Source organism: Pituophis catenifer, unplaced genomic scaffold (assembly GCF_029215685.1).
Source record: "Pituophis catenifer annectens isolate HBS135680 unplaced genomic scaffold, rPitCat1.0.hap2 SCAF_7, whole genome shotgun sequence".
Classification (NCBI taxonomy): domain Eukaryota; kingdom Metazoa; phylum Chordata; class Lepidosauria; order Squamata; family Colubridae; genus Pituophis; species Pituophis catenifer.
The window spans coordinates 31,789,386-31,801,805 of NW_027256887.1; the positions used below are offsets into that span (position 1 = coordinate 31,789,386).

Sequence of the window (12,420 nt, forward strand, 5' to 3'; positions counted from 1 at the left end):
TTCTAGCACAGATAAAAATGGCCAAACAGAATTATTTTGAGTTTGCGAACAAAACGGGTAGATGGCTGGCCTACAGACTGAAAAAAGATAAAGACAAAAGAATGATACACCAATTTAGAGATGCAAATGGGGAAATCCACTACAGCAGGAAAGCGAAAAAAGAAATTATCCAGACATTTTATGCAAATTTATATAAACAAGAAGAAGTAGAAGAGGAAAAGATAAAACAATATATAGAAAGATCAGATGTTCCAGTAATTACAGATGAACAAAGAGAAATGTTAAACAGACCAATAACTAAGATGGAATTGGATGCTGAACTGAAAAAGCAAAAAAATAATAAAACTCCAGAACCAAACGGCCTACCGGTGGAATTATATAAAACTGTACAAGAAACAATAGGAGAGACCATGCTGGAGCTATATAATGAGGCTTTAGAGAAGACAAAAATCCCGCTAACCTGGACGGAAGCAACAATTACAATCATACCCAAAGAGGATACTGTTCACCAATTAATTCAAAACTTTAGACCAATATCTCTATTGCATACAGATTATAAAGTATTTGCAATAATTGTAGCGGAAAGAATCAAAAAAGTACTGAATAATTATATTCATCTGGACCAAAATGGATTTCTGCCGGGCCGCCAAATTAAGAACAATATAAGAGTAATAATAAATGCACTTGAATATTACGAAACACATCCGGAGAAACAAGCTTCAATGGTTTTCTTTGATGCCCAAAAAGCATTCGACAACTTAAATTGGAAATTTTTAAAAGAGCAACTAGAGAGTATGCAATTCGGAACAAACTTTGAAAAAATTATAGGAGAAATATACACGAAACAAACAGCAAAAGTAATTTTGAACGACCACATGACTGATCAATTCGATATAACAAAAGGGGTTAGACAAGGATGTCCACTTTCTCCACTACTGTATATTTTAACATTGGAGATCTTGCTAAAAAAAATTAGGGAAGACCAAGAAATCAAAGGGTTAAAAATAAGATGAGAGGAGTACAAGGCTCAGGCTTTTGCTGATGACTTTGTATTTATAGCAGAAGAGCCATTAGAAGCAGTACCAAAATTGTTTAAGAAAAAAGAAGAATTTGGAGAGGTGGCTGGCCTTAAAATAAATAGAAATAAATCGAAATTAATACTAAAAAATCTTACGAAAATCCAAGAGACAGAACTGGAGAACAGGATACAAATCCAAGCAACGAAGAAAATAAAATACTTAGAGATCTGGCTGTCACCAAGAATCTCGTCAATAAGAGAAAACAATTATGATAAATTAATAATATAGATAAAAAAAGATTTGGATAATTGGAAAAACCTACAGATCTCATTAAGGGGAAGAATTTCCACTATTAAAATGAGTATCTTACTAAAACTGCTATACCTGTTCCAGGTTGTGCCAATAAAATTAGAGAATAAATTCTTTGAAATTTTAAATAAGATGATTTCTAAATTCATATGGCAGAGGAAACGACCATGAATAAAACTGAAGTTACTCCAGGATACCAAAGATAGAGGAGGAACAGCACTCCCGGATTGGGAACTTTACTATCAAGCTGCGGTGTTATCATGGGTTAAAGACTGGATGGAACTGAAAAACAGCAGAACATTAACAATCGAAGGTCATGATTTACAAGTGGGCTGGCACTCCTTTCTATGGGATGAAAAATATAAAACACACACTTATTTTAAAAGACATACAATTAGGAACACATTACTAATAATTTGGCTCAAAATTAAAAAACAACATTATACAAAAATTCCGATTTGGCTTTCACCATCAGAAGCGTTAAGGCATCCAAACGTAACAGAACCTAAAAATATAATTAGATACAAAGACTTATCTGACTATCAAGGGAAATTGAAAACTAAACAACAATTGGAAACAGATTTAAATAGAGAAATCGATTGGTGGACCTTCTCACAGATTCAATCGAAACATAAGGAATATATAAAAACATACGAAATTCACAAAGATTCACAATTAGAAGAAGGATAGAATAGAAATGTAAATATGTATATAAATAACTTCCTACGGGCAGATAAATCCGTAGAGGGAAATTTAAAAAGAAAGGGATAATCCAAATATATAGTATAGATTACTAAGGGGAGAATTCTTAGGGGAGGAAAAGAGTGGGGAGGGGGAAATGGAAAAAGGAAATTATTAGGTTAAGATTAAGGGGAATAAGTATAACCGTACTAACTGAAGGACCAATAGGAAACAAATGCTTCAAAAGATTAATTTACTTACATCTTATTTGTTGTGTAAATGTTTTTATATGTGTTTTATACGTGTTTTAATAAAGTTTATAAATTTTTAAAATTAGAAAGTCCCACAAGATCTTCACTGTCTCATTTTCTGTAATTTTTTCCACTTTGTGCTCCCATGACTTTTTGGATACAGGTATGTTGTATTTTTTACATAGTGACCAGTGGACTAATTTACCAACTCAATCATATCTAGCTTTGTAATCAGTTTGTGTGATTTTGCTGCACTCACATATTAAGTGTGAAACAGTTTCAATTTTGTCATTGCAAAGTCAGCAGTTTAGATTGTCAGTGGATTTTTGTATCTTTGCTTTCATGGCGTTAGTTTGTAGTGCTTGTTCTTGAGCAGCAAATATTAAGCCTTCTGTTTCTTTTTTTATTGTTCCCATCTTAATCCATGCCCATGTAAAGTTGTCATCACATTTTCCTTCAATGTTTTTCAAGTGCTGTCCATGCAAAGCTTTGGTTTTACATCTATTAATCTGTCATCCAGCTGTTTTTCCTTATATTCTGCCTTTGTTTCTGTTGTTTTTATAATGTTCTCCGTTTACATAGCCTGCAGCAATTTTTCTGTACTTTGGTTCACATAATCATTCAAACTTCGTTTTTCTTCTTCTACAGTTTGATGGATTTGCAATAGTCCTCTGCTCCCTATTTTTCTTTGTAGATTCAACCTGTCGATGTCACTTTGTAAAGCGTGTACATATTCAAAAGTGTGCATGTTTTCCGGTCCATGTTTTCCACTTCAGCCAAAGTCCAGTTGATGAGTCCAGCTGAGTAGCGTACCACTGGAACTGCCCACGTATTAATGACTTTAATTATGTTCCCAGCATTCAGCTTTGATTTTAATATTTTGCGGACCCTCCTGATGTATTCCTTTTGCATTGACTCTTTGACTTTTCCATTTAAGATGTTATCTGTTTCCAATATGCCTAGGTATTTGTAACCATCATCCTTTGCTAATGCTTTTATTATGTTTCCATTTCCCAGTTCTATTCCTTCTATTTTTTCCATTTTTCCTTGCTTCATGGATAATATAGCACATTTTTCAAGTCCAAAGTTCATTTTGATGTCACTGCTGAACAGTTGAACTGTGTTGAGTATTGATTTAAGTTCAGTGGGGCTTTTTGCATACATTTTTAAGTCATTCATGTATAGTAGATGGTTTATCTTGCCATGTTGGCTTGAGATTTGGTTTCCCAGTTTTGTGTTTTGTAGGATTATTGTCAGTGGAATTAATGCTATGTTGAACAGTAGTGGTGAAAGTGAGCCCCCATGGAAGAGTCCTCATCTGATGTTGACTTTGTGAAGTTTCTGAAAGATGCCCTAATTAAATCCTGAGCCTCGAGCCAAGTTTCAAAAGAAATCCAATTATTTATTAGGAGCACCATTCTGGCAATTACTCAAATGGAGTCACGTAACCTCCCACGTATTTGCAGGCCCCTATGACCCTGTTCCTCCCTTCCTCCCTGGGCATGTCATAAATCATGTTCTCCAATGGACCACATTGGCAGGCTGAAAACTCCACCCCTCCTGCTTACCACAGTAACCTAGGATACAATCTTTGACAAAGCATATATGGAATGTATTTTCCATTGGGGCAGCTGAGCAGCTTCATCAGTTCTCCCCCTCTTGCTTATGGCAACTTGAAAGCTGGTTTGGAAAGCTTTGCAAGTTGACATTCGGCTCCCCTCACTTTCCGAAGGTGACTTGTGCAAAGCAAAAATAATTTGAGTGCAGGTATAAAGTTTAGGGATGCGGGCCCCCCAAGCTTTTTTGGATTTTCTGCACGAAATTTGGCTATAAGGTGATCAGCCTGGATGTTTTGACTCTTTACTCAAGATGCCTCCGATAAGGGATAACTTGATTAAATATTGGAGTTGTCTCCTGTGCCACCTTGAATCAAGGATTCGCCGCACCTCATAATGGGTTTGTCCCCCTATGACCATGGAGCCCGGGGGCTCACAGGATAATGGCCTCAAGGTCGACCCGATTACGGGTCTTAAGAGGCTACTGTGGAAGACCAGGTGTATCTTCCCTAGCAGTCGGAGCAATTTCAATTGCACTGTGACTGGGTTGATTATCTTTACTATGGGGAATGGTCCCATGAACTTTGGCCCAGATTCCTGCTAGGGAGTTTTAACCTCAAATATTTTGTGGAGAGGTAAACCTTCTCCCCCAATTGGAATGGCCGTTGGGGAGCTCAGTGTTTGTCTGCCTGTTTCATATAGGTTTGTGCCGCTTTAGCTAGTGCTTTCATGACATTCTTCTAGGTCGCTTTCAGCGTTGCCATCCACTCAGTCAAGCTGACTGAGGAGGGGGGAATCCCTTGGGTACTCAGGCATTGGGACGAGGTCCATGCCATTCACTACCTTGAACGGGGTTAGTCCTGTGCTACTGTGAACAGCATTATTGTACGCGACCTCAGCGAAAGACAGGAGGTCTGCCCAATTGCACTGCTGATAGTTCACGTAGCATCTCAGGTACTACTCTACCATGGTAGAGTAGTACCATGGTACCATGGTATTCAGTCTCTCTGCCCCCACATTGGTGTTCGGATAAAAAGACGAGCTAAGGCCCTGGCATGACCCAATGGACTGCAGGAACTCCCACCAAAACTTAGCGGTGAATTGGATCCCTCTGTCTGAGATAATTCTTTCTGGTACTCCATGTAGGTCGTAGATGTGCTTCAGGAACTGTCTGGCCAACTGGTGGGCTGAGGGTAGTCCACTGCAGGGTATGAAGTGCGCCTGTTTGGAAAATAGGTCTATTACAGCCCAGATCACAGTGTTTCCCCCACTTTTTGGCAACTCTATTGCAATCTCCTCCCATGGTCTCGTTGGCTCTGCTACCAGTTGCAGTAGTCCGGAGGGTTTACCTGATCATTTCTTCATTGTGGTGCAGATGGTGCAACTTTTCACATAAGGCATTTATGCCAAGCCACCAGAATTGCCTTTGTGCTAAATGTAAAGTCTTTAGGAAGCCAAAGTGGCCTGCTGTTTTAGCACCGTGGCTTCTCTGGAGGATTAGGGTATGTAGGGATTCTGGAATGTAGAGTTTCATCCCTGTCCATGCGAGGTCATCTCTTTTTGTCAAAGTGTGTTGATTGTCTCGGAACCAGGGGTCTGCTAGCAGTTCAATTTTGAATTTTGCAGTTAGGTTGCTCACTGATTTATCTTGTCGGTCTCAGTGTTGTTGTCTGGTGGTCACTTGGCAGCTACTTGAGTATGGGGAATGATTGTGTCCACTACCTGCTCTGCTCGCATTTGTACTAGGGTATAAGGGAGAGGTCATCAGCTAGAAAGTTCCTCCCCTCTGGGATGTGCTTTAGCACGAAGTCGAAACGGTTGAAGTATTGAGGCCAATGGACTTGTTTGGGTGATAGCTTTCTTGGGGTACTGAGGGCCTCCAGATTTTTGTGGTCAGTCCAGACTTTTAATGGTTTCTGGCCTCCTTCCAGCAGGTGTCACCAGGTTAGCAGTGCCCATCTCACTGCGAAAGCCTCCTTTTCCCCATGCGGCCCATCATCTCTCTGTGTCTGTGAGCTTGAGGGAGGTGTAGGTGCAGGGCTGTAGGTTTCCTTGGCTGTTTCTTTGGAGTAGCACTGCTCCCACTGCCATGTTTTTGGCATCTGCTTGAATAACGAAGGGTTGTTCAGGGTCAGGATGCTTCAGCACTGGTTCCTTTGCAAACATTTTTTTTAGTTTTCAAATGCCTCTTGGCAGGTTAGGTCCCACTGTAGAGGTTGTCCGAATGGGATTTCGTTCCTGGGCTCCCTCTTTTTTCAGGAGGTCCATCATGGGTTTAGCAACCTTTGCGAAGGAGGGGATGAATTGCCTGTAAAAGTTCGCGAACCCTAGGAAGCTTTGTAGTTGTCTGCAGATACGAGGGCGTTGCCAGCCTAGGACAGCTTGCACTTTGGCTTGATCCATCTCTATTCCCACACTTGACACTCGATAACCCAGGTAGTCTAGCCGTGCATGATGGAATTCGCATTTTGATAGCTTCACATACAGTTTGGCTGCTAGATGTTTTTCTAGTACTTGGTGGACAAGGGGTATGTGGTCATCCATGGGCTCCGTGTAAATGAGAATATCATCTAGGTAGATGAGAACCCCCTTGTAGAGGTGCTCATGCAGCACCTTGTTTATTAATTGCATGAACACCGCTGGGGCTCCCTGCAATCCGAGAGGCATCACTTTGAATTGGAAGCTCCATTCAAGCAGTTGAATGCTGTTTTCCACTCATCTCCCTCCCTGATGCATACTCCATAGTATGCTTCTCTGAGGTCTAATTTGGTGAAGACTTTTCCCTTGGCCAGGTGAGATAGCATGTCCTTCATGAGGGGGAGTGGGTATAGGTTGTGTACACACACGGCATTTATTCCTTGAAAGTCCACACACAATCTCATAGATCAATCTTCTTTTTCTTTGAAAAGGACTGGTGCTGCGACCCGTGGCTTGGCTGGCTCAATGAACCCTCTCTCTAGGTTTTTGTCTATGTAATTGCACATTTCTTGCATTTCCCGGGGTGTCAAGGCATACAGTTTGGGCTTGGGTAGTTTTGCCCCCGGGGTGATTTCGATGGCGCAGTCTGCTTCAAGGTGGGGAGGCAGGACGTCACACTTGGCCTCACTGAATACTTCTGTGAGGTTCTGATATTGCCTCTGGATCTGTTCAATCTCTGAGGTTTTGTCCGATGTGGCTGCCAGTTGTTCTGGTGGGCTTATTTATTTATTTATTTTATTTTATTTTATTTTATTTTATTTTATTTTATTTTATTTTATTTTATTATTTTATTATTTTATTTTATTTTATTTTATTTTATTTTTTTTTTATTTTATTTTATTTTATTTTATTTTATTTTATTTATTTTATTTTATTTTATTTTATTTTATTTCTTAGATTTCTATGCCGCCCTTCTCCCGTAGGACTTGGAGAGGCTAACAGAATAAAAAACATATAACAATAAATAAAACTAAAATCATCCAAATGTAAAAACCCCAACAACTAAAATCTTGAAGGGTTCCCTGCATGGGCGGTGTCTCTGCTTGCTATCCTCAGTCTGTGGGTACCCCCTTTCCACCAGATTGTTGGTCCCCATTTGTCTAGCCAGGAGAGTCCCAGTATGACTGGATCTGTCATTTTGGGGGCTATTATGAATCAAATTACTTTCCAGTGATCCGCTAGCTCTAGCCTCACTGGTTCAGTCAGGTGGGTGGCATAGGCTCCCCCCATTAGGGATCCATCAACTTGTTCAAACTGGATCGGGTGGGCCAGTCGTTTTGCTCTGATTCCCAGTGCAGCCTGAGTCTATTAGGGCCTGAAAAGTCCCCCGGGTTCCCATTTTTGGGGGCGTTAGGCATATTGGGAAAATGAAAGGGTGAACTGGTTCACTCACCATTGGGTCGTTTTCGCCATCTTCCTAACTGTCATAGGGTTCCAGCTATTGGTCGTCGTTGCCTGGGGTTCCCCCCCCCTTCGGCTGGGTGGGGTTCCCCCCCCTTCGGCTGGGTGGGGAGCAGCCAGGAGGGCCTTCTGGGATGTGTTGGTGGCACGCTTGGGGCTTCGTTCCGGTTGTGCCCTGGGTGGTGGCTCTGGCCTTGGTTTCAGGGCTGGGGTTGCACATGCTGCTGCTATATGGCCAATCCCACTGCATCTGTAGCATTTCAGCAGGCTTCGTGGGAGAGCTGGTCTTGGGGCAGGCTGTGGTGCTGTGGTTCCCTGTTGTCTGGGTGGTCTCTGGTCTGGTTGACCTCTCTCTTTGGTGTTTGGTTGCTTTCTCATGTCGTTAGTGCACAGCCCACTGTCAACTTTTATGGCCACTCGGAACCACTCGGAGAGTTAGTTCGGGATGTCCTGGTAAGCAGTTACCTGGGCGCTTTTCTTGTCCAGGCTTGTTCTGAAGAAGTGCACCAACAGCTGCTCTGGTAAAGGAGGTAGCTTCCCAATGACTCTCCTGAATTCATGGATGTGTTCCCTGATGGGTTGCCCTCTTTGCATTAGGTTTCTGAGCTCATCTTCTGCATATGGGTTCTCCTCTACCTCCTCAAATCTGGCCTCTAGCAGTTGTAAGAAGTCATCTGCATCTTGCAGTTAGGGGGCTCTCCTCTTCTGGAGGCCTGCTAGCCATTCCCTTGCTTCTCCCTCTAGCCCTTCTGCGATGGCATTCACTATGGTTCTGAGGGATGGGTAGAGATGCCCATAGCATTCTAGATGGATCTCGGCCGAGTCAAGGAATAGAGCTAGCTGGTCTGAGTTGCCATCAAACTTTCCCTTGAATTGAGGTGGTTCATTCAGCACTGCTCCTCCCTCCTCCTGTGGGCCCCTGTAAGCCTGCGCTCAATGCAGCTGGCTCTCTTCCTCAGCTCTAGTTTGGAGAGAAGGCAGGGGTTGTCTGCCCAGGTTGGCCTGCTTGCTGCGTGAGGGGCACTGGATGCAGTCCTGGGCTTTTTCTCCTTCTGACAGGCGGAGAAGGGGGGCTGCGTTCCAGTCTGCGGCTCCTCACTTCAAAAGGATCAGCTTTCCCTCCCCTCTCCTTTGGCCAGCATGATGACCCCTTCTCCCGAATGGTGATACGGTCAAATTCCTTCCTCAGTTGCTCTATGGAGCTCCCCAGGGGCTCCCTCAGGACCTTTGAGAGCCTGGCTTGTTCCCAGTCCCACATCCAATCCACTCTTCCCAGTTCACTCAGGGGCTTCCCCTTTTTCTGGACATTGGGATGAGGGATCTCAACCTCAGCTGCTTTAGGTGTTAATCTCCACCAGTACTCATCCCTTCTTGCTTCGGCTGCTACAACGGGCATCTCAGCTTTGATGTCTGGGGGAGGCTGCACACCAGTTGCAGTCGGGCTGCTGGAGCCTGGAATTGCCTATTTTCCAGTTGCTTGTAGCAGGCTTTCTTTGGACAGCCTGCCCTCTGCCATGGTTGCCTGATTTTCTCTCCAAGCCTCCCAGATATCGGGGAGTGATTTGGGAGTCCGGGATTCAGGTAGCCCGGCAATCTCACTTGATTTAGTAGAGTTGACTCTCTGTGAAGTCTCCGAAAGATGCCCTAATTAAATCATGAGCCTTAAGCCAAGTTTCAAAAGAAATCCAGTCATTTATTAGGAGCACCATTCCAGCAATTACTCAAATGGAGTCAGCGCTAATCCCCTCATGTGATTTGCAGGCCCCTATGACCCTGTTCCTGCCTTCCTCCCTGGGCATGTCATAAATCACGTTCTCCAATGGACCACGTTGGCAGGCTGAAAACCCCCACCCCTCCTGCTGACCCCAGTAACCTAGGATACAATCTTTGACAAAGCATGTGTGGAATGTATTTTCCATTGGGGCAGCTGAGCAGCTTCATCAGTTCTCCCCCTCCTGCTTATGGCAACTTGAAAGCTGGTCTGGAAAGCTTTGCAAGTTGACAGACTTCACCAATGGTCTCCCCATTTGCTATTAGAACTGTTTTCCATTTTTGCATATTTGCTTTCAAAAATGTACAAATATTTATGCTGATTCCAAAGTTTTCCAGACAGGTGTTAATTCAGCTGTGGGGTAATGAGTCAAGTGCCTTCTTGTATTCAATCCATGCCATATTTAAATTCGTTTTTCTTCGTTTTGCATTTTTTAGTACCATTTTGTCAATGAGTAGCTGATCCTCTTGATTTTTTATAATTTCCTTTTTGTTCTACTGGATACGAACTGTTTTCCATCAGATGATTGAATACTGAATTTTCCAGTATTCTTATAAAAAGTTTGAACGTTGTTGGCAGACAAGAAATTGGGCGATAGTTGCTTGTCTCTGTGCCCTTTTTCTGGATCTTTCATTATCAAATATTTTGACCAGCTGTTACCCATTCTTCACTTGCTGCATTTTGAAGCATTTGATCAAATTGAGTGGCTATGCGATGATGGAGGTTGGTCAGGTGTTTTAGCCAGTATCCATGCAGTTCGTCCAGGTCAGTTGTGCTCCAGTTCTTGACCTTCTTTACTTGTTTTTCAACCATGTCAGTTGTTATTACAATTAGGTATTATTGTTGTTGTTGTTGTTGTTATTGTTGTTATTGTTGTTATTGTTGTTATTATTATTATCTTTTTAAAGATATGCTGAGGTGATATTTTTGTTTTGGTTAACTTGCTTTATTTTTTTCTCCTGTAGGTGAAATGAGAAATGATCTATATATCACAATAGAAAGAGGAGAATTTGAAAAAGGAGGGAAAAGTGTGGCCAGAAATGTGGAAGTCACAATGTACATTGTGGACAGCGGTGGACAAATTTTGAATGTAATTTCTGTTTAACTTCTTTTTTAAATTATAAATATTATTTCAAATTACAACTTTTATAATGGGGAACAACCCAGAGATTATGCTCCTAGATGACTAACAGTAGGATTTTTTAATGTCTGAGTTAAGCTTTGCCAATTCTGCTAAAGAGAAATCTATATGTTAGGTACTGACATACCATTACATTAGTTTCAAACAATCTGTTGTTAGGCCTGCATAATTAATGTAATGAAACTGAAAAGAGATCATGAATTATGCTGATATTGGACTGGACCTGTTAAATTGCTGCTGGATCTGTCTGAACTCTTCCCAATAGCTTGAATTGCAATTATCAGCTTCTTAGTGAAAGATGCTCAGACGTTCTATTCTGAGGATCTGTCTGTTGCAGTCAATGTAAACTGTATCCAAGGTACAAACCATTGATTGAAATTCTAGTAATCTCCCTAGTTTCCAAGTGCAATCTTTAAAGGTGGGGATGATATACTCAAATTTCCTAGTAACAAACTTAATGACATTCTCTTTAACATGGCAAAAGAATGCCAGTACATCCCTAATGTCTAAAGACTGATATTATGATTCCCAGTCTTAATCAACTGTTCCAGAACATTAACCAACTGGCAAATATAAGGCCTTCATGGCTGCTTCTAGCCTAAATTAATTAAAGTTTTTGGCCAGATCTGCCTAGGCAGCCATATATTTTTGGATCATTACGTGGAACATAGACGCCGTCCACCTCAATACTAGCCTCCAGTGCCTTCACAAATGATAGATATTTTGGGCCCTACCCAAGGCTCTGGTCAAGCCTGTAGTACAGTGGACTAAAGCACTGTTATTAACATCTGCTGCTTGCAATTACTGCAAGTTCAAATCTCACCAGGCTCAAGGTTGACTCAGCCTTCCATCCTTTCAAAGGTAGGTGAAATGAGGACCCAGATTGTGGGGGCAATAAGCTGACTTTGTATAAATATACAAAAGTATGAAGGCTATTGCTTAACGCATCGTAAGCCGCCCTGAGTCTCCGGAGAAGGGCAGCATATAAATTAAAGCAAAAAATAAATAAAAAAATAAAAAAGATAAAGTAAGACAAGTGACCTATCTAGGATCCAAGTTTAAATTTTTGAGTTTTTTTGTTCCTTCTATCTTCCATGAAGGCCAAAGCACAAAATGAAATCTTGAAACCCAGTGATCAATTCCTAGCTGAGAAAGCCATAGAAATAGTGCCATTGGCTGACAATCTTTTAGGTGCATTAAATTTTCTTCATAATGCCTAAAAAGAATAGGGATTGGAGAACATCCTGAATTTTAAGTGGCTAAATTGACATGACAATACTATCAGTTTTTCTTGGAGAAATTAAAGTTCATCTTAGGCTACGAGAACAATTTTGATTATTTTGAGAACAAAATAATCAATCTGGATGGTGAATATAATGGCCTCAGAATACCAAATAGCTCAATGTTTTCATTTCCTTTTTTAAATTTGACTAGTACAAAAGGCAGAGATGAAGAGGCAGAAAACATGCTGATGCTTCCAGACAGGGGTATCAAACCAGATGCATTACATGCAGGCCACGCCCACCCTGGCTCTGCAAAGGCAAAAAATGTCACAATATGCTGTGATACGTCATGTGACATGATCAAGTTTGACACCTGTGTTCCAGAAGATTCTAGCATTCTGAGTTAGTGCATTTGTCCATTGATTTACCATGAGCCATGCAGTTAGAGTGGACTGTCTCCCCCAGGGAACATAATGTCACATCAGATCTAAACAGGTTATATTTACATGTCTGGTAAATACATATTAGGTACCAAGACTTGTGCAATACAGATTACAATGTAATTTCTATGCAGATCATCTTAGCTTCCC

The 12,420-nt window shown here is 41.5% G+C and overlaps 1 protein-coding gene across 1 annotated transcript in view; it reads left to right on the forward strand.

Annotated features, from left to right (window-relative positions):
• DOCK4 (dedicator of cytokinesis 4) overlaps window positions 1-12,420 on the forward strand; it is a 705,907-nt gene that overhangs the window by 330,734 nt on the left and 362,753 nt on the right. Inside the window, exon 14 of the mRNA XM_070948091.1 lies at window positions 10,432-10,556. Coding sequence (XP_070804192.1) covers window positions 10,432-10,556 — 125 coding nt within the window. The remainder of the gene's footprint in view (window positions 1-10,431; window positions 10,557-12,420) is intronic.